The 27918-nt window shown below is 42.9% G+C and overlaps 1 protein-coding gene across 2 annotated transcripts in view; it reads right to left on the minus strand.

Annotated features, from left to right (window-relative positions):
• POLR1A (RNA polymerase I subunit A) overlaps positions 1 to 27918 on the minus strand; it is a 61481-nt gene that overhangs the window by 9537 nt on the left and 24026 nt on the right. For both annotated transcript variants that reach the window (XM_050947296.1, XM_050947297.1), the window contains 18 exons: positions 24458 to 24712; positions 23494 to 23685; positions 22098 to 22247; positions 21415 to 21598; positions 17111 to 17193; positions 16843 to 17001; positions 16282 to 16380; positions 13644 to 13796; positions 13316 to 13398; positions 12370 to 12535; positions 11577 to 11798; positions 9551 to 9765; positions 8051 to 8218; positions 7358 to 7493; positions 3701 to 3858; positions 2511 to 2640; positions 1622 to 1738; positions 415 to 672 (listed from right to left, as the gene is read on the minus strand). In XM_050947296.1, coding sequence (XP_050803253.1) covers positions 415 to 672; positions 1622 to 1738; positions 2511 to 2640; positions 3701 to 3858; positions 7358 to 7493; positions 8051 to 8218; positions 9551 to 9765; positions 11577 to 11798; positions 12370 to 12535; positions 13316 to 13398; positions 13644 to 13796; positions 16282 to 16380; positions 16843 to 17001; positions 17111 to 17193; positions 21415 to 21598; positions 22098 to 22247; positions 23494 to 23685; positions 24458 to 24712 — 2928 coding nt within the window. The remainder of the gene's footprint in view (positions 1 to 414; positions 673 to 1621; positions 1739 to 2510; positions 2641 to 3700; positions 3859 to 7357; positions 7494 to 8050; positions 8219 to 9550; positions 9766 to 11576; positions 11799 to 12369; positions 12536 to 13315; positions 13399 to 13643; positions 13797 to 16281; positions 16381 to 16842; positions 17002 to 17110; positions 17194 to 21414; positions 21599 to 22097; positions 22248 to 23493; positions 23686 to 24457; positions 24713 to 27918) is intronic.

A 27918-nucleotide genomic window follows, 5' to 3' on the forward strand; every position in this document is an offset into this window, starting at 1 on the left:
TTATGCAGGTTTCCCCGCTCTGAACACGAACACAAACACACGCCTATTGTTGCCCTGTTTTTATCTGCCTTTACAGCACACCCATATAGTCTCCCATGGTGATGTCAACCATCACCCCGCATATGGAAAGACCTAGGTGTGTATTAATAAAAAGCTTGAGGCAGAATGAAAACTTGTGAATTGCCACTGGAAAAAATACTGCTAGCGCCTGCAAGTTAAAATCTACAGCCAGGAAATGTCTGCTTACATGCATGAGATGGATAGACATATCTGCAAGTTAATAATAGTAGTGCTGAGACAGAGTAGCAGCATTCTACTAGAGAGGTTTATTTATTCTTTGCATTATAGTAGCTGTGCACTGTAGCTTTGAAGCTACACACACATGCAGAAGTTTTCCAGTCACCACCATCTTACCTCACACCAGAGCTCATTTTCTGTATCATATGTGTAGTTGACTATAGACGAATGACTGCTCATCACAGCACTAACTCTTAGCTGTGTTGAATGCTCTAGTTTGGGTCCTTTTTCTTTTTTAGTTTGACAATTATTTTCATTCTGAACCCCTTCTTCAGCATCCTCAGCCCGTTTATCGTCATGCAGCATGCCTTCTTCCTCTTCTGCATTTTCGTCACCATTTTCCTCACTGTTCTCTTCCTCGCTCTCATAATCAACCTGCACAGAGATTATATGCTTAAAATCCAATCTAGTCCCCATATGTGGAGAGCACTGCAGGAAGCAGTTTTGTTCACACAACCCCCTCACTGTGGAAGTGATCTTCATGACAGACAGGTTGACGTGAAGTTCACTTTTAATGCTTCAAAAGGCAGGTTATGCCTATAAAGACAGTAGTACGTATTCATTTTAGCCTCAATATCTTTGCAATCATGACATGATTTCTTAGTGTTATTAACTTCAGACTCCATCTCATATACATACACACACACAAATGTATACCACCATCATGCAAAATATGGCTGTTTCCTCAAGGATTGTCAGAAGAGAGCAATGTTTCTATGAGTGACTCTAAAGGAACTCCACATATTTCAACTAGTTCACTCTTACGCTGAAATGATGGCTGTCTTAAAATAGCTATACAACAGGGGACATGTTAACAATATAAACACATAAGGAGGGGATATGTTTAATTCTGTAGAAGGGTTATAAATTGAAGTAATGGGATGAAATTAAGTAAATTTAGATTGAATTACTGCCAGGACAACTTGGCTACCAGATGCATCAATCGTACATCAGCAGGGAATGGACTAGAAAATCCACCAAGTCTTTGCCATCTCTAATTTCTATATTTTTTGGTCTACCAGACTAATGAATACTGGACAGATGGTGACCAGATTGACAAAATGGTTTATACCTAATCTCTGACGGGAGGGGAGGTTCTGGGCCAATCATTTAACAGATTGGGTCAAATCCCCAGGGGTGCTAAGCACTTGCTATTCCCACCAAAGCACAGAGCTGATCAGAAAACAGGAAAACATTTTCACAATTTCTTTCCCATTTTTGTTTGACATTTTGCTTTGATGGAAATCTTTGAATCAGCTCTAATGAAGTCAATGGCAGTTGCAAGTCCTCAGCACCTCTCTAAAATTGGTCCCAAAGTCATTACCTCTTCTTCCTGCTTCTCTCTTCGTTTTGTATCTGTAGCATCAGCATCTCCTTCATCTGCTTCACCATCAACGAGCCTCCCTGCTTCCTCTTCGTCAGCTTCACGATCATCCTGTGCCTGGAGAACAGTTACAGGTGAGAAGCACAAGCTGATTCTGTATTTTGATTCTGGTCCTGGAATATGCCCAATGTTGGGCAAGAAAAAGCCTGACCACTTGGAAGCTTCCCTTGAACTAAAAGCACTCTGCTAAGCCTTTGGAACACAACATTCTCCTATCCTTGCACCTGAGACTGTTTTAGACACATTCAGTACAAGAAGTCACACTCAAAATCCTAGTATACAGGAGCAACCAAGCCCAGCTGGTGCTACTTTCAAGAATTAAACAAGAGACGATTCTGTAGAGGATACATCCACTATCACCCTATTTAGCCAACACCCAAAGCCTTCAGATGAAACAGAGCTGGCCAGCAGGCGTTGAAAAATGCTACTCCCTTAGGTCCTCAACCCGGGAGCAAAGCGAGGGCAGCAATCACTAGGGCTAAAGAGAGCTGGGCACTTTCATCCAGTAAATCCTAAGGGACACAGAATTTAGTAGACCTCAGCTTGCCAAACTATAATAAGCTATTCATTTCCATGCCACTCTCTGGGAATGTCATTCTGAGCAGAGTGTGCATTACCAAATTGGCTTTTCAGACCCTTGTCAATACATATAAAGGGCATCTTTAGAGAATTATTAGTGCTTCAAAAACGGAGATAGTATTTGTATAGTCATATAAAGCGCTATACGTGACAAGCATTAGCATTCTATGGATAACAGCATTTTAATGATGCACTGAGCTCACAAAGAAAAATGTAAAGGGATTTTCTAAGAAACTCATTTTTTCCCCACCTGGTTTTCTTGGGATTCTTCACCACTGCCATCTAGATCCCTCCGAGTTGCCTTACGAGTATTGACCACATTGAAAGATGCCAGCTTTGCACTCTTCCTTTTAATTGTTTCCAGCAAGATTTTAAAGAATCTAAAAGAAAATGCAGTGCAAAATCTCCATGCTCAGAAGTACCACAATCATCTTCCAGGCATTGCAAGATGTTCTGTTCAGGAAGCCAGTCAATTCAGAAGCAGAGGACAAACTCGTTGATGCATTTAAAGGGACTTTTAAGGTGGGACAAATTATTTTGCTTTTCCTCCCACCCCTCCTTTTTTTCTTCCCAAGAATGATGTGTCTCTTTCAATTACATATGAAACCACCTATCCAAAGCTTAAACAAACGATTAGCTCACCTATCAAGATCAGTGGGCTATCAAACTGAAAGAGGTAAGGAGAGCAGTTTTCAGTGCTGCTGGTTTATTATCACAGTCACATTTTTTAGGAATGAGAGTGGTCAAGACTTTTTTTTTTATTAAAGACCTCAGTCTGAGCTAACACTGCCTGAGGGAAGAACAAAGAAAGCTGGAATGGTGATGAAGTATCCCTCGTCACGCAACCCAAACAGTTTTCAAAACAACTGTAGCATGGTTCCTCTTGGGTTTTCTTTTACTGTATATGTAAAGTTTGGATTAAGTGATCTGATGGAAGAGATCAGTCTCCCAGTGAAACCATCTACTCTCAGCCATGCCACATTTGGTAATAAACACTGAAAATCTGCCTCTCCTGAAATGTTATTGATGTGAGAAAATTCTTATTTGGTCAGAGAGAGTCATTGAATCCCTTATAATTCAACGATCCTAACTGCAATAGATAGAACACATGTAGATGAGGGGGTTGATTATACAAACTATTCTTTAGGCATGTCAGTAGAGAATAGTTGAAAATTCGGCCTCCCATATGCAAACTAGTTATAAAATGCAGGTGCCGCTCTCTACAGTTTATTATTTTGAAACCTTTGCCATTCTTCATTTAAATCCCTTTATTAGCCTAGCGAACAGCTGTATAGACATCACTGCACAGATCCCTTCATGAGCGTCCAAAACTGGAAGCCTCAAGCAGCAGCGAGATCCTGCAGCCTAGAATGAACCTTAAGACTATGCAGCTGGGATGAGTGAAGACTGAACAGTGGAGGGATTTGAAAGTGAACTGACCGTGTTTCCATGAAGTATAAGATGTCCCTCGGCTTCAGACACTTCTCCTCTCGATAGTACTCGTATGGCAGGAAATAAAATTTAATTTGGTAGAGCCGGTGTTTGCTTAGTTTCCCTTCTATGCACAGAGACTCCTCAACTTCAACTTTTCGCAAGACCTGAAACAGCAGCGAGTGAGATTCTGCCTCCATTAAGCAAGGCATTTCATCCACTCCCCAGAACTTCATCCCTTTTTATAGGAGACAAGCTGCATGTGGCAAGCTGTCAAAAGCTCCTTGCACGCTGGCTCTGGGGACATGGAGAAGGAGATTACAGCCTGTACTCCTGGGGCATTCTGCACCAAAAAATCAGAAATTCTGCAGCAAAAAATTAAAAATTCTGCATACAGTATTTTAAAATTCCACATAGTTTCTTTGTCAAATAAACATGGAGGCTTCAACATAGCACTGGGGAGCACAGGCCACTGGCTGCACAGAGGTGGGAGATCACTCTGCAGCTCCCCCCCACCCCCCAGGACACTGACTCAGCAGTGAGGCTTCACCCAAACCTGACACAGTGCAAGGACTGGGTCTGCCCCAGAAACACCCCAGGGCACCACCCCTCCATGCCAGGTGCACCAGGTGTGAGCTGGCAGGCTCAGCAAGGCAGGATCCAAGTATGAAGGGGCTTAGTGTGTGGGGGATCCATATATGGGTTGAGAGGGTTCTATGTGGGGCAATCTGGGTGTGGGTGGCTCGGTGGGGGGATCCTGATGCAAGGAGGTTCTGGATGCACAGAAGCTTGCTGGGTGGGGGGTTCTGGGAGCAACAGTAATGAGACTCTTCAGGGGGGTCCACGTGAAAGTGGTTGGGGCTCAGCACAGGGGTCTGGGTGATTCAGTGAAGAGTCCAGATGCTGGGGGAGTGGGCCTCAGATCTAGGTGCAGCTAGCTGGGGCTCTGTGAGATGGGAATCTGAGTGTGGCTGGCTTGTCGGGACGGTACAGGTGCAGAGGGAGTAGGGCTCGGTGGGAGGGGAGAGTGAGGCTCTGCAGGAAGATCTGGGTATAAGGGTGTCTGAATGCACGGGGGTTGGGTGGATGGGGGAGCAGCTCCCTAAACAGTGATCTCTCCCCCTGCACCTGAGAAGCGATGGGTGCAGGAAGTGGAGGAGGGTGTTTACAGAGCTTCCTGCAGTCTAGGGAGAAATCTGGGGGTGTGTCTGATCCAGCCCCGGATGCTGCACAGAGGAAGAGGAAGTCCCATCCTCCCCAGCCCAGCCAGGACTAACAGCTGAGCCCGGTGCAGCATAGGAGACACCAGTCGGTCTTCCCCACTCCTGCCCCCCACCCCACAGGTATTTATCTCTCTGCTGGCTGCCTTGGACACCCGAAACATACTGCTGGGGAGAGTTGCATGATGTCTCTTGTGGCTTCCCTTTGCTTCCCTGTCATAAAGTCATTTTTCTGTGGGAAAGCAAAGAAATCTGTGGAGGACATGAATTCTGTGCATGTGCAGTGGTGCAGAATTCCCCCAGGAGTAACCCCGATTTAGCACTTTCAGCTCAAACTTAACTCCACAGATTTGTTTACACATTGCCTTTTCTCTGACAGAACTGCCTCACCTCCTTCCCCTGTTCCCTCCAGGAAGCCAGAAGAGCGCTCTCTCTCTCTCTCACACACACACACACACCCCTCAGTGGGCCAACAGACTCAAGCTAGTGACTCACATTCACTTTCTTACTGAATGTGTCAGGTCCTCAGCACACAGCAGCAGCCTATGTTTGCTCATGCTATTTTCCAGTTTTAGGAAGGGACTCAATGCCGCAGCAAGAGCAGGAAAAGGTAGGGCATTAGAGGAGCATGGGAAACAGTCAAAAAAGGAAATACAGAATAGATTGGACTCTGATCTCTCCATTTTCCCAAGTGCTTTCCTTCTCCACAGAACAGCAGCCCCAAGTACCTTAGGTAAAAACCTAGAAAAATAGCTAGTCCCTCTAGTGAAGTGGTGGGCAACCTGCAGCCTGTCAGGGTAATCTGCTGGTGGGTTGCGAGAAAGTTTGTTTATATTGACCGTTTGCAGGCATGGTCGCCCACAGCTCCCAGTGGCTGCAGCTCGCCATTCCCAGCCAATGGGAGCTGGGAGCGGCCATGCCTGCGGCCAGACAATGTAAACAAACTGTCTCGTGGCTCGCCCGTGGATTACCCCGATAGACTGCGTGCAGCCTGCAGGCCACAGGTTGCCCACCACTGCTCTAGTGAAAATCTCTTTAGCATTAACGTATTTCCTAAGGGCTAAAGATAATGAAAATCTCTAATTCAAGAGCTTTACAAAATGAGCGGGTGGCAAGACCAAGACACGCTGCCTCAGAGATAACACGTGGACCTTCCCCTTAACATACTGTTATGCACCATTACCCTTTCTTCATCGTCCTTTGGTTAGTTTCTAGCCTGTGACAGTCCTCTTATTCAAGTGAATTTTAATTCAAGTATTTCTTTCTTTATACAGTCATTAATGATCTGGAGGATGGCATGGACTGCACCCTCAGCAAGTTTGCAGATGACACTAAACTGGGAGGAGTGGTAGATACGCTGGAAGGTAAGGATAGCATACAGAGGGGCCTAGACAAATTAGAGGATTGGGCCAAAAGAAATCTGATGAGGGTCAACAAGGACAAGTGACAGAAGAATCCCATGCACTGTAACAGACTAGGGACTAAATGGTTAGGCAGCAGTTCTGCAGAAAAGGACCTAGGGGTTACAGTGGACGAGAAGCTGGATATCGTCGGCATTGTGCCCTTGTTGCCAAGAAGGCTAACGGCATTTTGGGCTGCATAAATAGGAGCATTGCCAGCAGATCGAGAGACATGATCATTCCCCTCTATTTGACATTAGTGAGGCCTCATCTGGAGTACTGTGTCCAGTTTTGGGCCCCACACTACAAGGATGTGGAAAATTGGAAAGAGTCCAGCAGAGGGCAACAAAAATGATTAGGGAGCTGGAGCACATGATTTATGAGGAGAGGCTGAGGGAACTGGGATTGTTTAGTCTGCACAAGAGAAGAATGGAGGGCGGGTTGATAGCTGCTTTCAACTATCTGAAAGAGGGTTCCAAAGAGGATGGAGCTTGGCTGTTCTCTGTGGTGGCAGATGACAGAACAAGAAGTAATGGCCTCAAGTTGCAGTGGGGGAGGCTTAGGTTGGATATTAGGAAAAACTTTTTCACTAGGAGAGTGGTGAAGCACTGGAATGGGTTACCTAAGGAGGTGGTAGAATCTCCTTCCTTAGAGGTTTTCAAGGTCAGGTTTGACAAAGCCCTGGCTGGGATGATTTAGTTGGGGATTGGTCCTGCTTTGAGAAGGGGGTTGGACTAGATGATCTCCTGAGGTCCCTTCCAACCCTGAAATTCTATGATACTTATCAAAGCCTCTTTCCAATGATCTAATTATTCAATGAATGCAGTAGGCAAGAATAGTCATTAAAGGACCTCCAAATCCCAAAAATCAATTTCTAGGCCTTCCTTCCTCCAATTCTATTCAAACTTGCACCCTCTGGAAAAATCTGGGACAAGCAATGGTTTATTAAGGAGCAGACTGATAGTGTACCCACTATGCTTAGCCTTTTTTATTTTTTGCCGCTAGGAGTCACAAAACATACACAAAGACATAAAGGAGAAGCTCACCTCGGCTAAGCACACTCTTGTAAACTGTTTCTTAAGCCTTTTCACCTTCTTGTGAGCTTTCTTGGTACTAAGCACAGGAACACTCATCATTGGAGTTTTAATGTTAGCACTAGCTACCATCAGGATCTCCCGCAACCTTTAATAGAAAATACTCTCGCAAATTAAGTTATAAGGGGATAGTCCAATCAAATAAGAATATAGTTCATTTAATGAGGTAGCATGCAATACTCTCTGGAACCTCCCTCAAATCAGTATGCATCTAAAAGTTATGGCCAGTGCAACACTTATTCCATTTCAATTTGGTATTCATCCCCCATCATCAAATATATATTGAATAAACAGAATATAGCTCTCAATTGGAATATCATCCGGATTCAAAGAGGCCTGAAATGATGTGAAATAAAATGATGTACTGACTAAAAATACAAAATAAAAAGGATATTCAACCACATTTCCTCTTAGACTAGATGGCTACTAATATGTCTGTCCCATCTCCAATTTCTGTGATTCATCTTTATTTGTTTTTCTTTCGATCTATAAAATTTGTTTTCCATACACAGTCACCAGTGATCAGTAACCTAGAGGAATTGTTCTGCTCTCAGTTCACACATGCAGTTTCCAGTAAGTATTAATGGGTACTATCTACAAATTTCAAGAGGGATAACAGATCCAGAGGGAATAAATGTTTCTTACCTTGGAATACCCAATGTGACGTTCATTTCACCTCTGCCAGCAAAATGAAAGGTGTTCAGAGTCATCTGCGTGGAAGGCTCCCCAATGCTTTGAGCAGCAAGGAGACCCACAGCCTCTCCTGGGTCACACAGGGACCTTTGCCACTTCAAATGCAACAAGTTGCTTAATCTGAAGACAGACAAGAGGTAATCGCACACTAGGGCTTAACTCACTGTACAAAGTGGAAACCAGGTACAGACTGCAGCACTACTCTGGTTACCAGAAATGTTTTCTGTTTCACAGCCAGAGTTGCTTTTGGAAAAGTCAGTGATATGGATGGGTCTGCAAACAAACACTTAGTCCTCCACAAATAGTAGGTCAATTCATCTAACTCTAAGGGTATGTCTACATGCAGCAGGGAAGTGCAATTCCCAGACTCACGCTAGCTCAGCTCAAGTTAGCATACTAAAAATAGCATGGGCACTGCGGCACTGGCAGCGGCTTGGGCTAGCTATCCAAGTTCAGACCCAGGAGTTGGGCGGGCTTGAACCCTGGCAGCTAGCCTGAGTCACTGCCACAATGTCCATGTTGTTATTTTTAGCACACTAACTCGAGCTGAGCGAGCATGAGTCTGTCTAGTCTCACTGGGAATCACACCTCCCCCCGGCAGGTTTAGATTATGCCTACACTGAGAGGCACAGTCTACTGATCTGAGCATAGAACTAGGAGCCTTGAACGAGTTTAACCTGAGTCTTGTTTTCCCCATTTGTAAAAAGGGGATACATTTACTACTACTTGATATTCCTATCTATCTCACTGAGGTATAGTGAGAATTAGTGCGAGTTTTTATATAGAACTACTGTAATGCTTTACATTTCCTGCTGCACTTACGCAATCGTAGAATACTGCAACTGACAGAGAACGCCTTCCAGCAACCCTTATTCACACGAGCAGTCCTCTTGAGATCAAGGATGAATTGCACAAGTAAGGGCTGAAGGAGACAACCTAATACTGCTACGCAGTTCTGATGTCAAACACATTTGTTAATTTAGTGCTTGCAGAAGTTGTTGGATTGTCAGCCCTTTATCTACAGAACAGATGTACCTCAACACTATTCTGGAGAGAGTGGTATCTCTAAGGATAATAATAAACCACCTAGCTCTTATATAGCACTTCTCACCCGTAGATCTCAAAATGCTTTACAAAAAGGAGGTCAGCACCATTATTCCCATTTTACACAGAGAACAGTATCTGTGTCTATGGCAAATTCGGTCCTTGGGAGCTCTGTTGAGTGTGATCATAAAGGTACCAATTATGGCCATGATTTTGTGCTGGGCACATTTATCTCCTAGGAACCAGACTGAGACTCACTAACCCATTTCACAAAGGTCAAGACAGAGCCACCAGATGTAAAGATTTTATCACTACCATCCTGGATTCAAATCAGTGTTATTTGGTGTGGGGGGTGGGGGGAGGAGCGCAGAGGGAGGAAAAAGCCACTGTAAACATAAAGGTTATTACCTATCACAAGAAAGCTCTGATTTTACATAGTTGCTGTTGTTTCGAGCATTCCATTCACTGATGTAATTCTCTACTTCACTTTCAAATGCTTCTGAAACAGATGCAAAATAAACATCTGGACGCCAGACAGCCAGGCTGGGGTCAGGACACTTAGATGTCCTCTTTAGATATTTTCTCCGGCTCTTCTCGTCCAGTTCATACCACATCTTCAGTAACTGAAAACAACAGCCGATTGCAAAATGAGCCACAGTTTACCCATGCAGCATTAATCAAGCCACATAGAAAGGAAAAAGATCACCAGTGTGACAAGTGAGATAATATCAGATGTCACATGAGATGTTTATATTCATGATAGCATCTTTGATCCCAAAACACGTAACCAATTTAAAGTAGATATACCAGCCATACACAATGGTCATTTCATCCAACACTGAACTGCAGCCACTTCTGAGAGTCAATTGCCTCAATACAGTTTAACAGTATGCAGTAACGCTATGCACCTGTTTACGATAAAGTGAAAAATACCTTTTCCAATTATAACTGAAGATGTTCCGTAGATAGAATGGAATGAAATATTTAGGGCACTGAAGTTAACACATCTACTTTAATCAATAGTGACATACACTCTTGAATGATCTCTGTTGCATCACCTGAAAAATGGCACTTTTATCAGAAAAGGGACTCCTATTATATGGGACACTGCTACAACACTACCTCAGAGAAAAGCGTGACAACTCCTGAAATACAAACACCACTTTCCTCAGATCCTCAGCTGATGTAAACCTGGCAAATCCGTGAAGCTATCCCTGCTTATACCAGTCAAGGCTTTAGCCCAATAGGTATTAAATGGAGATTTTCCATTTAGCTTGAACCTTACCAGTGCTGACAGGACAAAACAACAAGATTATATTGTCTCAGGCCATATTTCTGTTCTTCAGTTTAAAAGGGAAAAAAAAATAAAAAGTCAACCTTTCATATTTTGCATTGAATAAAACACAAGCCAACACCAAACAAGAGCATGTGATATACACAACAGGTGAAATTAATTTGTCATGTAACTCCCTTGTTTTCCAGGGCTTAGCTCAGGGATGAACGGGGCCCATGGTAAGAAGAAGATCATATGTTAAGTTTCACATTCCATGTAGCTGCATTGCCCTGAAAGTTAATGGAACTGTAATTACATCACAAATGTGTAAATCAGATCAATGACAGAATTTATAATCATTTCAGCTGAATTACCGGAGTTAGAAGTTTCAATTTTTACAGTGAGGATAATTAACCATTGAAACAATTTACCAACGGTTGAGGTGGATTATTAATCACTGGCAATTTTTAAATCAAGATTTGATGCTTTTCCAGGAGATGCGTTCTAGTTCAAACAGGAATTATCTTGGGGAAGTTCTCTGGCTTGTGTTATACAGGGGGTCAGGCCACATGATCACAGTGGTCACTTCTGGCTTTAGAATTTATGAAGCTTTAGGAGAACAAAGTACAATTGAATTTCTGTGAAAAAAGAACCCACATATAATTAATGGGGAAAATTCAGACTTGTTATAGGAAAAGAAACCCCACTGAAGTCAGTGGAGTTGCACCTGTTTAAATCATTTGCCTACAGATTTACTTTATTAATTAGAAGCTACAGAAGACAGGTTAGTGCTCTGAAGTATAAGATTCTGAATAGTTATACTGCTTGAAATACCAGGCAAGGTTGACTCAGCCTTTCAGTTAAATGGACTTTCATCTAGTTTGCTGTGCATCAGTCTATCGGAGGAGACCTACTCTGTGCAGATGTTCAAGATCCCAGGGCCTGCCCCAGAGTTCTTAGCCTCTGCCCACAATTAAGCAGTAAGCATTTACCAGGCTGGCACATTCCATCTCAAAAGATGGTTCCATTTTAGTAGCTCAGATAGCACTTCGGCATAAAAAGACATGATATACAAGTAAAGTGGCGCTGGAGCAGTTCCCCCCCACCCTTCCAGAATCCTGTATTAAAGTGTTTAATCAGTTCATTTGCTCTTTGCATTACCTGTATGGTTGCCGAGTCTCTACCATTTATGATCTCCCCACCTAGGGTCTGTTCCCTCACTCTTGCCATTTTTTTCTGAGAATACATCAGAAAAGCTCCTTCCCTTGGCAGAGAAACTTGATGCTTGGCTTGCCACTTTTTGATAGCCCTGAAGTGTTGATTTGCTTGTTGAGGATCCATCTTTGATAAAACTTCATCTATGTGTTTAGACTTCTGTATCACCTAGGAAAAGAGACCCAAAGCACAAGTCTTCTAGTTCTCCTTATGATTGTATTTTCAGTTATAATGAATGTAGGGTGAAAAACCAAGGCAGAGTTGAAAAGGACATATACTGGCCCTCAAAATCTTCAGTTCTCATAACGTGTTCTATATTATTTTCCAACAAAGCTGACTTTTAAAACTACTTTTGCTTCATGTGACTAGTACTGCTCCATAATAATTAAGGCTGACGTGACAGTATTGAAGGGGAAATATTGACCATGGTGATGCTGCACAATCTAGGTTGGATTCATATCAATTGCCAAGCTTCAAGTAGAGGAGAGAGTACAGGTATGAGCATGCCTGAGGCTCCACTGAGAATCAAGCTCAGCTCAGTTATTTCTTATTCTAATGAGACACTTTTATAGTCTGAATGAGTTGGGAAAATAAAATAGTATATTAAATATAATAGATGCACACTCAGACAATGCCATGAAAGCAATTATGCCACTGTATTCAAAACAGACCTACAAGATGCTAAGCATGTGCACGCCTTTCCCCTCACCCATGTGAGTTTAAGATCAGTGTGTTCTACCTCATAGTTCTCTGCAATGAAAGGAAACTGCTTGGGTTGCAGGAACTGGGTCCTGGGGATATCTAGCCCGTCTTCACCATAAAGGAACTGCACCACACTGCCATCACTGTCCCTCACACTCAGGTCATACTGAACTACCAGCCCTTCCAAGTGCTTTATGATACACCTGCAAGAAAACAAGTGTTGTCAGAGACTATGGAACAACTAAGTTATGACAGATTTTTAAACTGGAATATTACTCAAGTGAGTCTTTTTCAAATAAGTTTTAGGGATGATCAGGAATCCTGAAGGCTGAAATTTTGCGTAGCCACAGCAGTTTTCGCACAACCCCTCCCATTTTCCTTGAACGTGAATTGAAGGGACCACCACAACAAGCAAGAGGGTAGTTCACTTTATGACCATTTTTGATCCTTGGCCTCTCTGCTAACAGTAGTAGTGAGTTCAGAGAGATGGACACACATTCAATAGGAGTGGGATTGAGACCAACACATTCAAGACAGGCCACTAAACATTTAAGAGGGTATTTTGCATTATGTCACTTACTGCTGAAAATTCATTCACTGCACTGGAAATGGGGGGCCTATTCTGAAGGCTTTAGGAATTTTGTCTGAGTATGGACTAAAACTATTTGGCCAAGAAAACTGACATTGTACTCTAATCTGTTTATTTTGTTTCCAAGGATTTGCTCTTCCTGGTACAGATAAGAAGCCAGTATCAATACAAGTCAGAAGTGAGAGATGAAAAAGACCCATTGGATCTAAGCCATCAGAAAGAGAATGTTTATTTTTCTTAGCCCAAAAGCCTACATGGTGAAATCATGCTTCAGGAACCCACCAGCTTCTGTACAATTGTACTAGATGATGCACATCTAGTGCCTAAGTTATTTTTTTCCTGAAAAATTTTACTTTTAAAATGTCAAAAAAAGTTTCCAAGGAGCAACTCCTACCTTTGAAGGTATCCAGATCGGCTGGTTTTGACAGCTGTATCCACCAGACCCTCCCTGCCAGCCATGCAGTGAAAGAAGAATTCCTAAGATACAAGCACAATCTTCATGAAAAAATATAAAACAGCTTCATGTTGCCAAGGAATATGTTAAGGTAGAGTATGAATTACCGTTCTCAAGAGCAGCACTTAAAAATAGGGTTGGATAAGGCCTATTTGTCTAGATATTTACAAGGACACTCTCCACTTCAGTATCTGAATCTAAATAAGTTATGGTACAAATAAGGCATGAAAGGCGGAAATAGAAACAGGAGCCTGAGCAGAATACTTACAGCAGGTTTGATGCCTGTGAGAAATCTGCCAGTCACAAATCCCCCTGATCTAGGGGAAAAATCATACGGCTGGAAACAAGGCAATGATTTACCAGATGCCATCAGAGGGGGCCTTCGACCTTCCAACTCAATCTGACCCAGCAAGCACGAAATCTACATTGGAAAGATGCACGCAGAAAAGAAACAGAATGACATGCAAACCCTCTAATGGTAAAAAGCTCACTTTTCTATCTTACTCTCTTGGTTCACGTAAGTGTAACACCTTTTCCTGCCCCAAAAATATATATTTATATATAAAGGAAACAAGCACTGTTAAGAAATAGTGAAGCCCAGTTAGGTCATCTTGTCAAGCCTTTTCCTTAGCTCAATTTCATCACATTACTATTTATGTCCCCTAGGTTCACCCTGAACAATTCATAGAATCACAGAATCATCTAAACGTAGAGCTAGAAAGGACCTTGAGAAGTTATCAAGTCCAGCCCCCTGTGCTGAGGCAGGACCAAGTAAACCTAGATCATCCCTGACAAGCGTTTGTCCAAATTGTTCTTCAAAACCTCTAGTGATGGGGATTCCAAAACCTCCCTTGGAAGCTGATTCCAGAGCTTAAATACCCTTATAGTTAGAAAGTTTCTCTTGCCATCTAACCTAAATCTCCCAGATTAGGCCCATTACTACTTGTCCTACCTTCAGTGGACATGGAGAACAATTGATCATAGTCTTCTTTATAACAGCCTTGCACATTTATGAAGACTTATTAAGTCCTCCCTCACACCCCCACCACACCCCGCCTCCCCAGGACCTATTTTTTCTAACCTTTCCTCATAGGTCACGGTTTCTAAACCTTCTATAATTTTTGTTGCTCTCTTTTGGACACTCTCCAATTTGACCACATTTTCCTAAAGTGCGCTGTCCAGAACTGGACAAGGCACTCTAGCCAAGGCCTCACCAGTGCCAAGTACAGAAAGACAAATACCTCCTGTGTCTGACACAACACTCCTGTTTATACACCCCAGAATATTAGCTTTTTCACAGCTGCATCATATTGTTGACTCATATTCAATTTGTGATCCATTGTAATCTTCAGATCCTTTTCAGCAATACTACCACTTAGCCAGTTATTCCCCATTTCACAGTGTGCATTTGAGTTTTCCTTCCTAAGCTGAGTATTTTGCATTTATCTTTATTGAATTTCAGACCAATTCTCCAATTTGTCATGGTCATTTTGAATTACAATCCTGTCATTCAAAGTCATTGAAACCCCTCCCAGCTTGGTGTCATCTGCAAATTTTATAAACTTACTCTCCACTCCATTATCCAAGTCATTTAATGAAAATATTGAATAGTACTGGACCCAGAAATGACCCAGTAGAACCCCACTAGATACACCCTTTCGGTGTGACAGCAAACTATTAACTATTCCAAGTAGTTTTTCCAACCAGTATCTAGACCTCTTTTTCCTCATTTACTTATGAGAATGTCATGTGAGACTGTGTCAAAAGCCCTACTAAAATCAAGGTATATCACATCTACTGTTTCCCCGTCTACTAGGCCAGTACACCTGTTAACGAAGGAAATGAGATTGATTTGGTATCATTTATTCCTTATAATCCTATTATACTCTAGTTGCTTATAAACTGATTGTTTAATATATTTATTCTAGTATCTTTCCAGGTATCAAAACTAGGCAGACTGGTCTATAATTTCCTAGATACTCTTTGTTCCCCTTTTTAAAGATAAGTACTACATTTGCCCTTCTTCAGTCCTATGGGACCTCACTCATCCTCCATGAGATCTTGAAGATAACTGCAAACAGTTCCAAATTTGCTTCAGCTGGTTTCTTAAGTACCCTAAGATGAATTTATTCAGGCTTGAATACATCTAACTTACCTAGATTTTCTTTAACCTGTCCTTTCCCTCTTTTGGCTTGTGTACCATCCCCCAAGTTTTTAATATTAATTGTGCTGAGCATGTGGTCACAATTAATCTTTTTAGTAAAGGCTACAGCAAAGTAGGCATTCGTCTCTTCTGCTTGGTGTCTATCTTTAAATAGATGCAGAAATTCTATTCTGTTCAATTCAATATAGGTTCTTATACTGTCCTCATCATAGTATCTGAGCATCTTTCAGTAGTGCATTAAGCAACATTACTCATCTGTCACTGTGCTTCATTCTCTTTGTCATCCTCCTCCCAGAGGGAGGATGGTTGGAGTGGAAAGTTGTGATGGCCTTTAGTTCCCACATAGACAAGCTTTACCTCGATGGTACAAAGTTCCATTGCGAAATACAACAAAACAATTACAAGTTAGAAGGTTATGTCATCACCTACTAAGGAGTAATGTTTTTGCTACAAATCTTGCTGTTCTAAGAACTGATGCAAAAGTGAAATGTGGTCAAATTGAAAATACTTGTTCCTCACCGACCTATGTGCCAATGAGGTCTTTGACTCATTTATAATATATTTCCCTAAAAGTTACTCAAGTCAAAATTGTGCCCTCCCAATTCCCAAAGCTAAGAATAAATACCCTACTTGGTACAGAATACACAAGCCATTCCTGAAATAGCCTCTTGATAAGCTATATTTGTAGAACAAACCATGGAAACAAACCAGTGAGTCTTATAAAAAGTAATTACTTTAATACCTGCATTGTATTTACAGTGGATCCTTTGGCTCCTGACTGCACCATTAACTGCAAGTTGTTCTCTGGGAAGCTCCTGTGGAGACCAAGGGGCATGCATGCCTAAAAAAAAAAGTTTTGAAAGAAAGATACCAAAGAGTCAAGTTCACATTTCTAATTAAAATCACAGGAATTTCTGTTGGCAGTAAGAAAAAATGTGAAATCCAAGACAATCAAACGGATGTTATTTACAGTTACAGAAAACAACATTGCTAGGAAGATTTTATGGAAACTCTTGCCTAGAAGTACCACTGCAGCTGGCAACCTTGTTGCTAGGCTCTCATGACAAACTAAAAATTAAAAGGGCCTTAAAGGTTAAACCAGCTTCTAACTATAAGAGGTCGTCTCCCTCTCAAAAAACAAAATGATTGAGGAACACTAGCAGGGCAGTGTGGAAAGGCCCATATTGTGGACAGATAGATGATTTCAGTCTGCAGGATTCTCTGGCACCTTTCAGCAGCATTAAATTAACATAATAAGAAAAATCTCCAAACATAGTATATATGGATGCTTCTTAGTGCCAACCTTGTTAACCTCATTGCTGTAAGTGTTTACTTCCTCCTTGAATTTCAGATCAACCATATTAAAATCCCTCTGGTCTTTGTGGAGATGGGCATCCTGCCATTTCCCTTGGATCTCTTCACATGATGCAGTTTCTGGCAAGTTAAATGCAGATCTAACAGCCTGAAAGTAAAAAAGTCTCTTAGGTGCCAAAGCAGATGCAACTACACAGAGCAAGGGCTTGAAATGAAAAAGTTATAAGGGCTAAAACGCTGCTGCAAGATGTGCTTACCCTGGTACCACAATGGGTGGACACTTCAATGATTCGGTGTCTTCTGTGGTCTGCTTGGGGTTTGACCAAAATATCTTCAACTCCTGCAGCATTGAAAGAGAAAAAGATACATTGTATCATGATCTGAATGTGAATCCTGACACACCAGGAATTTATGTACTGGACAGCTGCTGGCATGTTTGAGTGTCAGGGTGGGGGTAAAGAGGAACTTATGAACACCAAGCACCAGAGCTGCTTGGATCAGACTCACTGCATTTTAATAGCTACAACAAGAAAAAATATTGGAGACTTTTTTTGGATGGGCAGGTTGGTCTCATGAACACAATATTATATAAACAAAAATCACACACACAAAAGGTATGTTAAAAGAACAGTAAGATTGCAAAGTCAAGCACTAAAAAAAGTTTGGAAATGCCAGAATGAAGGTTGCCTATGCAACATTAATTCAGTCTCCTTGTGCGCATGCATTATTAGTGTCTTTAAACTACATGATCACATGCTGTTCTTTTCACAGGACCCCTGCCTCACTGAGTGAACAAGATGGATGATGCTTACTCTCAAAGAGCAGCTATGCAATATTTTGTCACCTCCTTGTTCAATGCATGCCTCCCATAGTTAGTATACTGCACATTATTCAAACTCTGCTCTGAAGAGAGAATTATTCATTTCTTCATGGGCTTTTCTAGGGCACTCGACACTATACTATCTCAGCACGTCACAAACAACAATGAAATTATTTACACAACACTCAGAGATGAGGTGATATTATCATCCCCATTTTACAGATACAGAGGTATAGAGAAATTAAGGTCACAAGTATCGATACATTTTCTGTGCTTAATTTGCGACAGAGGACCTGCTTTTTTAGGGTACTTAGCATTATATAGCACTTCTATTATGTTCAAAGCACAGCTCTTACTGACTTCAGTTGCAGCTGTGATCAGCATTTCTAAAAATGAGACCAAAGGTCTCAAGTCAGGAACCCAGAAACCAAGGAGAACAAAATTAGCGACTACCTGTGAAAAATCTGCTGTGAGTCAGTTCCCCAGCATCACACAGGAACTCTGTGGCAGAGGCAGGGTTAGAGTCCAGTTCTCCTAGGCAGCATCCAACTGCTTGGCTACGAGAATATCCTTTCCCTTCCTGAAATCCCTCTACACACCTTCTAACTTCTGCAACAAGGATTCTAGAGACAACAGCCTCCTTTGCAAGACAACCCCGATTCAGGCTCAGGGCAGGTCCAGCCTGCGCACTGAATTAGACAGAGATCTTGTGGGGGAAAAAGGTAGTTGATTATGTAATAAAAGACTGTCATAATATATATGGCACAAGAAGGCCAAATTAAGGTTGCACAGGGAATCTTAGTGTAATTTCCTAGGATCTGATAAGGAATCTGAAAAAACAAATTTCATCATGTGGCCTCATATTCACACCTACAGCAGGTTTGAAAACAAGATCCACCACAGATCTCTGCCACTTGATCTAACGGAGTAACTCACTGAAACAGTAAGTTGTTATCCATTATGTGTGCCAGCTGTCTAGGGGAGTGAGACATTCTGCGAGTGGGTTTTACAGATACTTGCTAACAGCAGAAGAATGATGAGACTCAGGAATTCTGGTTTCCAGGCTCTGAAAGGCACAGTGCTCTAGTGCAGTGGTTCTCAACTGAGGCTCTGTGGCCAACGTGGGGGGTCACTCAGGGGATCCACCAAGCAGGGCCCTGAGCCCCATGACGCAGAAGGCCGGAGCCCCCAAGCCATCCCCTCAGTCCCACTGGGCAGAAGACCCTCCCCTCCCACCCCATGGAGTTTTTATTAGCATGTTGGGGGGCAAGAGGGGAGAGCTCCAAAAGAGCAGGGGTTCTGAACCTTTTTACTAGTGGGCATAGACAGAATCATTGCCCATTTCCCCCAAGCCTGAGATCATCTGTCCCATCACTGCTAACCTGTTCCTGCTCTAATCTGGTCTCTTCCCCCTTGCTAGCTCCCTGTCTCAGACCCATTCCTCTTACTTATAAGTTAACCCCAATCCCACTCCTCAGGCATCTCATCCTAGTCCTAGTCCCCTTTCCCAAAAAGTTCTAGATCGCCTTCAGGACTCTCAATATTCTTCTCACCCGTTTTAAGTTCTCGCCCCAGTCTCTTTGTCCAGCTGGTCCCAGTCTCTGCCGCCATACTAATCTCCAGTTTCCCTCCCACAACAAGCATCCTCCAGTCCCAGTCTGCTCCCCCTCTCTCTTAGCCTGGCTCTTGAATCAGGTAGCTTCCTCATCCATGCTACATGGGTCCAGCAGGAAGTCAAAAGAGCACAGTAGAGAAAGACTCACCACTCTCAGTTCTGGTGCACAGCTACAGCCTGGAAACAGCCCAGAGCTGTAACTGCAGGCAAAGCCCTGCCTAGGCCCGAGCTGAAGCATGCCCAGTATGGACAGAATCTTTGGGAAATTTAGAGATTTACTAGAACTTCACAGCTATTGAGTGTGTGCAAACTATGATTTTTCAGAGGCTTATAACACTTGGTCAAACATGGGAGGATTTTCAAAGGGATGGCAAAAGGCACCCTGCTGATGCAAACGGCACTCCACCTGATTCCAAGTCCTTGCTCCAAAGCAGGGGATGCTAGAATTTTTCAAAGAAGAGGTCCCCAGAGTGTTTATTTTAATATGAGCAAAACAACTATTTTCCCCAACCTCATTCTTGGAAACAGCTGAATTGTTTGGGCTGTCACTTTCCAAAAGAATTCAGCCTGAGACAGTCACTCAACATAGGAAATTTCAGCCCAAACAGTTAAAGTTTGGCAAAAGATATTAACAACTGAAAACAGGATCTTCTAATGGGAAGCTTTGGCCAATCTTTATAACAGGTGGTGTTAACTAGCCTTCCCTGTAATAAATGGGGCATTGGAATCCGAGTGGTGCACACTACTGCCATCTACTAAAAGTAATATAATTGGATCACATGTAGCTACAGCCTACAGAGTATTTAGACCAGGGGTGGGCAAACGACGTTTATGCCAGCCCACGACCTGCACCCCGTGGCTTGGCCCCACTCCTGCACTCCAGCCGGAGCACTGGGTCGGAAGGCTGGACCACACAGCTCAGTCTCCTCCAGCGTTCTAGCCAGGGCACAGGGCCAGGGGCCACACCATGCAGCTCCTGGAAGCCGTAGCAAGGCTCCACTCCAGCTCCCACGTGCTCCAATGGGAGCTGCAGGGGCAGTGCCTGTGGATGGGGCAGCATGCAGAGCCGGCTGGTCATGCCTCCACATAGGAGCCGGAGAAGGGACATACCGCTGCTTCCAGAAGCCTCGAGGTAAACGCCACCCAGAGCCTGCACCCCCTGCCTCTTCCCATGCCACAACCCCCTGCCCCAGCCCTGCTCCCCCTCCCGCTCCCCAAACATCTCATCCCCAGCCCCACCTCAGAGCGCGCACCTTATCGGAATCTGCACCCTTTCCCAGATCCCTGTCCCAAACCCGATCCCCCCGCCCTCTCAACCCCTCGGCCCCAGCGCAGAGCACCCTCCTACACTCCAAACTCCTCATCCCCAGCCCCACACCAGAGCCCACACCCCAACCCAAATTTTCTGAGCATTCATGGCCTGACATACAATTTCTATTTCCTGATGTGGCCCTTGGGCCAAAAAGTTTGCCCACCCCTGATTTAGATGTTTATAAAGCTACACAAATATGCATGTTTTATACCAATGAAAGTCTTGTTAAATTCTACTCAGCCATTTGCCCAGAGGAGGGAAATGCTTTAATTATAGCATGTGTGGGGGTGAGGGCGTAGATTTTATGCCTGGCTGAGTAATTCACATTGTAATTTTGCAAAGTTGATGCAAAATAAGAGTCATATCTACAAGGAGATTAACAGCCCCAAAGTAAATGCAAGACTTAATTGATAACACCTCTGAATCCTTTAACCTGAACACGTGGGTATGCTTGGTGAGTTGTTTTTTTAAAAACTTATGTGAAAAAGAAAAACTTAAGACTTTATAATGTAATTTTGATCTGAACAAAGATCTGTTAAAAGACATTATGAACATGTACGTGTGAAACAGAGGACTGGAGATAACTCAGTGATGGATGTACTTGAGATTGCCTCATTTCGCTATAGTGATTGGAAGGAACTGAAATGCACGCTAAATAGAAAGAAAGTCATGCTAGGTGATTCAGATTCAGGAACACAGCAATGTGTTGTGAAATGTCATGCACACAACTGTTTCCATTTCTTATGCACAACTGCAGTTTTGTACCTCAGGTGCTGCAGTAGTCCAAGGGCTAATTTACATTTCCCATACTCACCCATTGTAAATCCCCTGTACAGCTGCAAATAGGCAGTAAAGAGGCGAGCTAGACATGTAAGCACCTTGCCACTGGTTTCCCCACCATAGACTTCATGGCAACAGTGGACTAGGCCATAAGCAGAGCTGCCATAGTGAGCTTTGTCCAAGACTCCGCAAAGTAACTCCCCGTCTCTAATGATAACCTGGTGGATAGGATGAGATGATACATTTAAACAGTTAAGAAAGCAGCCATTTTGATCTTTGTGCAGACAAGATCCAACTCTTTGACCACAGATTATTCTTAGTGACTAGTACATAGAATAAACTACAATGAGGAATAAGAATATATAATGTACAAAATGCTTATGGATCAATATCATCTGATGAACCATAAACACAAACAAGTAAACTAAAATAGTAGAATTACAAATAGATTTTGCACTTCTATAATATATTCCACCCTGAAAGCACTTTACAAAACAAGTTAAGCAGGTGCATACTAGTTGCCCCCACTTGCAAAATGGAAGAAGGCAGAGAAGATACTCTAACAAAAGAAAGATGGAGTTTATGTCAGAGCCAGGAACAGAATTCCAGTGCTCCTAGCCCCTAGTCCCAAGCTCAGACCACCCCATTCTAGCAATTATAAAAACTTTACAATACACGTTGTCCTCTTCAGATTTATTCCTACACTTTTTAACATACCTGGGATTCACACATTGAATCAAGGTCAGACCCAGGAATTCTGTTTTGAGGCCCTTTTACCCAGGCTTTTCCACCAATCTTAGCTTTCCCAGACAAATTCAGTGGGATTTGATTTTCAGGGATTACGTTTATTAGCAACGTAGATACAATCTGAAAAGAAAAATGTAGGGCAGGATTAACGAACTGCCAGAAGCTGTCAGTTTTTCATATCCCCCACCCCACTATGGCAAACTGGGAGAGAAGATAAATACCCACACACATGCAACAGGAAGCCCTGCCACTCAGCCCTGTTCTGGCTGCTCACCTATCCAACAGCAGAAAACTGCCAGAAGTGTTGGAAGTCTGCACTCAGGTAAGAACTACCCTTCGGTTACCCACAGACTGGTATTCCTTTTTGTTTAAAATTTCCCATATTCAAATGACACAATGTATTATTCTACAGAAGTGAGTTCCAGATGCTCCAGTGCAGTAATACTATTGTAAACTCGGGGGCAGTTACTGTAGAGCGCAGCAATATTTTTAAAAAATATTGTATTCAGATTTATACAGGGCATTAAAAAGTGGTTTCTACACTCCTTCGCCATATATTAAAATTCAGTCTCATTACCACATAAGGCATATTGGTAATAAGAGACTACTGTGTGATATCTGGAAGCATATCTATGGAAGGTCAGAATGATACAGCATAAACAGCACTAGAGGATTCACTTATTGTGCCAAGGATCATAGTAACTGGATGTAGAGTACACCACTCTGAAAAAGCGAGCAATACTCCCTAGTAGAGCCTATCAGATATTTGATGACTAAAATCAATATTATAGGAAACACCAAAAACAGATAAGACTTTGCCTGTCAAGTTTAAATTTAGGAGATTTAAACTGTGATGCAATTTAAAATCCCTCCCCTCACCCCCACACAACAGCCCAGTGAAAAATTCTCTTTTCTACAGAAAAATGATAGAATTGTTTTGATATCAGAGATGCATGAATGAGAAAAATCTCAGAGACTGGAAAAAAGAACACCTATAAAAAGTGTCTCTAAGACTTTATCTAGATCCCATCCCAGAAAGGAAACTAAATCACTAAGCAGTAGTCGCATCATTTCTCTGCTTCTGTTCTGCATGTGCATTTCCTCCTCCAGCTCAGATACTGTAAATCATGTCACAATTCTAGCTGAAACATTGCCCAGGGTAAGTGAGAAAGTGCAATTCCTATAAATTATTTTAAAGGACACAAAACTGAACAACTCCAGGAAGAATACACATAAAGATTTGCAGCAGTGCCGACCTACTGGGACCATGCTTCTCAGTCACTATAGCTAGTCCTGGGTTTTAATTATAGCACTTTGCTTAGTTCTGAACAGTCTGTTTTCTTAATAGCCTTAGCTTTTCAGCTACCTGTTTTCCTGTCCATAACCGTTGTGGTTTCATAATGGCAGGTGGAAGGATTTTCACTCTTCCCTTTTTGTCTGTCAGTCCTCTATATATCAGCTCCATGTACTGCTCTCTTGTGAAAAAGCAGCCCCGGATCGTCATGCTGGCACCAGAAATCATATGATCCTGGATTAACCCTGCCAGTGGTTTGCCATCCTAAGAGACATATACAAAGAGTAGGTGAGGTGGGAATCACATTAGTGTCTTCCAAAATTAGCTCCATTATGGGTGTTTAAAAGCACAATAGTCCTGGTGTGAGGAGTTCTTCATGATGACAGCGCCTCTCCCTCCAGAAAATATCTCCTAAACATTGACATTTAAGAGACATAGCTGGCCCCAAACTCATTTTAAAGAAGAGACAACCACCTCACCCAACCACTTCTTCAATTCAGTTAGTAATATTGAGACATTCTACCACCCTCATGCCGACCTCTAAGTTCACCGTCCCCCAGCGCCCTTGGGATCAGGGAGAGCAGTTGGCCGAGTGAGAAACATGTCATAGAGCATGAGTGGCGAATCAGAACTGGAAGGTATGAATGGCATTTCAGGGGCTCAGACACAGGGGACAATACCAGCAATCAGGCACTATAAGAGTTAAAAGTAGCAGGAGGATCAATCCAGAGTATTTTAAGCACCCCATCATCATAGTATATAGGTGTCAACCCCAGGTTTAGATGTTCAGGTTTCCCCACAAAATCCCCCTCACACACACAATTTGAGCCTGTGTTTGCAATTTTCATTCTCAAGTCTATGGCCACCAAGATCTAACACAATGGAGTCTAGTTACTAACCACCTTTGCCACCCCAAGAACGCATTATGAAGCAAAGTTACCATTAAACAACCCAAAGGAGCACTTTGAGGAAGGAAGATGTTTCTAGAGATGTAAACAATTTATGTATGGTCTTTCACTGAGATGGTTTTATTTACCTTAGGAACGAGATACTGTTCATCAGTGCAGGCTAACACGTAGGCTTCTGCCCGGCCCAGCTCGCTCTGAGGAAAATGAGCGTTCATTTCATCACCATCAAAATCAGCATTGTAGGCTTTGCAGTTGGCATAGTGAAGCCTCAGCACCTTTTCTCCTGGCAGGATTCTGGCCCGGTGGGCTTGGATGGACGGTCTATGAAGGGTGGGCTGACGGTTCAGTAAGAGGACATCTCCATTTTTAAGATGGCGACATACCTTTGAGAGAGATTTAATACAGTTCACTTGTTTATAAAGCATTCCAGGCTCTCATCAGAAAGTAAAACACTTTTAGACCCATGTGCACACTCTACAGCAGTTTTTCCTCTATAATTTCCATTCTGTGGACCCCCTTCGGGTATCAGATCCAGTCCACTTACTTCCTTAACCACTCTGGTCTCCACTAGACCACATTCCAAGATTCTACAAAACCAGAATTAGTTCCTCATGTTATCAAACCAGTTCAGCATTCCAGGTAAGATGCAATCCCTCCTCCCCCTTCACAGTACGGTTTACCAAAGACTTTAGCATAATACTAAAAAGGAAACCTTTAAAATTCTGCCATGTGAGGGGAGCAAAAATTTCCTGGTTCCCTTTGAATTGGCTCAACAATCAGAGGGAGTATTGCAATTCCAATATCAGACATCCGAAAAAAAGACACCATGGCCAAGTGTATGGAGCACAGGACCAGAGGCCAGGGACTCCTGAATTCTAATTTCATTTTTGACTCCAGCTTTCCAGGTGATCTTGACCATAACACCTCCTCTCATTATATCTCAGTTTCCCTTTCAATAGAACAGGTGCTAGAATACTTAACTTTACAGTGCTATTGTGATTACTTAAATTGTTTGTACAAGTGACTGAAGCACATAAAACACTTAGAATAAAATACGAAACAAATGCTAAGGTACCACAGCCTGAGCAGCTGCAGCAAACTTTCCAGGCATCACAAACAAATCTCTTTAAGAGGCTAAGCTTGGCATATTTCTGTGCTGAGTGCTTTCCACAGGCTGGCTAGTGGGTGCATTCAGCACATATTTGAGTAGTGAACTCAATTTTAAATGTTTGCTTTGCAGGTCATTTACAATCTAAAAACAAAAACAACAGGAACTTATAAAGCTCCCTTTAAGTAACATGATAGTCGACTCCAACAGTCTTTAGGGAGCGAGAACCTGTGATCACTGGAATTCCCCAGCCCTCGGAGATGATTCAATGACCAGAATAACCAAAAAGTTTCCAAGAAGATACTTCAATTCTGACTCAGTGGATCGATGTAAATATTTGGCAACTGCTCTAACTACCACCTTATGTCACAGGCCCTTTAAGCGCACTGGGCTGTTTCCTTTCTGCCTTTCTCTGTAGAATGTTAGACTGGATGGGCCAACAGCCAATGATGTTATATCATTTCAGGTTGATAAAAGTGCAGATATTGCTGTAATGGAAAGTGAACTCATTATTGTCCTCCCCTGAAGCACACCCTGGAAATGCCTCAAATGTTCACAACTGTTGCCAAACTGCAAATGATTGAGCACTGCCCTTTCAAGCCCAAAACAAGCAGCTTTCCTGCTTCTGTTCACTGAATAAATACCACAGCGAAGGCTTTTTATGGAGCTTCTGTAGGATTTGTTTTGGATGAGAGAAGAAGTTCACATCAAGGTTAGCCCTCACCTCCCTCCAAAAATGTACGCAACAGCAGAGATAGTTTATTTATTGACTTGGAGGGAAATGTGATGGGGGTGGAGTTGCCTGTCAATCTTCCCAGTGGTTCACTATTTAAAGAAATTTCTAGAGGTATTTTAGTTCAGTTAGAAGTGACTATATTCTATATGATCTATGGTATTTATATGGCCCCCTTTACGGTCATATCCAAGCACCTCACAGTCTTGAACACAGTTTTCCTCACAACACCCCATGAGGTAGGGCAGTGCTATTCTCCCCCTTTTACAGGGGGAAATATTAAATACAGAGACACTATGTCTAAGGCTACGATTAGTCATAGGTATTTTTAGTAAAAGTCATGGACAGGTCAGGGGCAATAAACAAAAAGTCAGGGCCAGTGACCTGTCCATGTCTTTCACTAAAAATATCCCTAACTAAATCTTAGGTGCTGGGGGAGAGGGGGAGCTCCAGCGGATGTGCTGCTCTGGGAAGGGGGGCGGCCCATGGACCCACTGCCGCTCCCCCGTGTGGCAGGTGGCCTGGAGACCTGCCACCGCTCCTCCGGACGGGGTGTGGCCTAGGGACCCACTGCTGCTGCTGTGAGAGGGTGGGAAGAGGAGGCGTGTGCAAGGCAGTCTGGGCCGCTGCTGCTCCTGGACCGCTGCTCTGGGTCAGAGCCCGAGACCAGCTGCCTGGGAACACTGGAGCAGCAGCTGGCGTGGCTGGCTCTGGTGCCGCCCCAGCTGCTTGAGCAGCACTGGGGTCAGCCATACCAGCCGCTGCAGGAGTCACGGAGGTCCTGGAAAGTCATGGAATCTGTGACTTCCGTGAAAGACTTGCAGTTTTAACTATGTCACTTGCCCCAGGTCACACAGGGAGTCTGCGGCAGCAGAGGAAATTGAACTCAGCTCTCCTGCTAAAAGAGCCACCACCCAAGCCTAATGCTATGCACCAGGCTATACTACACAGAGCAAACAAATATGACACCAGAAGAAAATGTAAGCATCCATCATGAAGGAGGAGATACACGGACAGTTATACATCTGATCTGAGTGTATTGCTATCTGCTTCTAGGTCAGCCAGACTAGTCAGTGGTAATAGCCAGCTAGCTACTGTGCATCACTGCTTAGGATTCAGCTTGAGATTTCTTGAAGATTTACAACTTGGGCCAAAGGCTGCTTGCTGGAGGTGGATATTACTGTCTATGTGGCAAAGGTACTGCTCTTCGTACTTGCAACAATTCACCTTGTTTCTGTTTTAAAAAAACCTTTTTGTTAAAGAACATTATACGAGCTCTCAGAATCTTAAGGCTTTTCACGAATTAAGAGCACCATTCTATAATACAAGTCCCCAAACAATGGTATACTGTGAGTCCCCAACTCTATTTAGGATAGAAGACTTTCTAATATAGATGTGTTGACCCTCTTTTCAGTCTTTCATCGCTTCAGTCGAATAAGATATTCAGCTAATGCTGAGAAAAGTTTAATTTTCAGGCCCCAATTCATAGGTGCTCTTTTGCCACTTCCAACATAGCAGCAAAGAGCCAATTTCAAAGCATGCCCAAAGTAAAATCTGAGGGGTCAAAGAAAACACTGGTTAGATACTCAGGCGTGAAAGCCATCTGCTGGAAATACTGACAGATATGATGTACCCTGTTCAAATATTTGTCTCTCATTTCAGTATAGGTGCTAACAGCGGCTACCTCTCTCCATCTGCAAGTTTTCTTCTGAAAAGAGCATGAACATTGGTTTCAGGATTGCATATCA

The sequence above is a fragment of the Gopherus flavomarginatus genome, chromosome 3 (genome assembly GCF_025201925.1).
Source record: "Gopherus flavomarginatus isolate rGopFla2 chromosome 3, rGopFla2.mat.asm, whole genome shotgun sequence".
Taxonomy (NCBI): domain Eukaryota; kingdom Metazoa; phylum Chordata; order Testudines; family Testudinidae; genus Gopherus; species Gopherus flavomarginatus.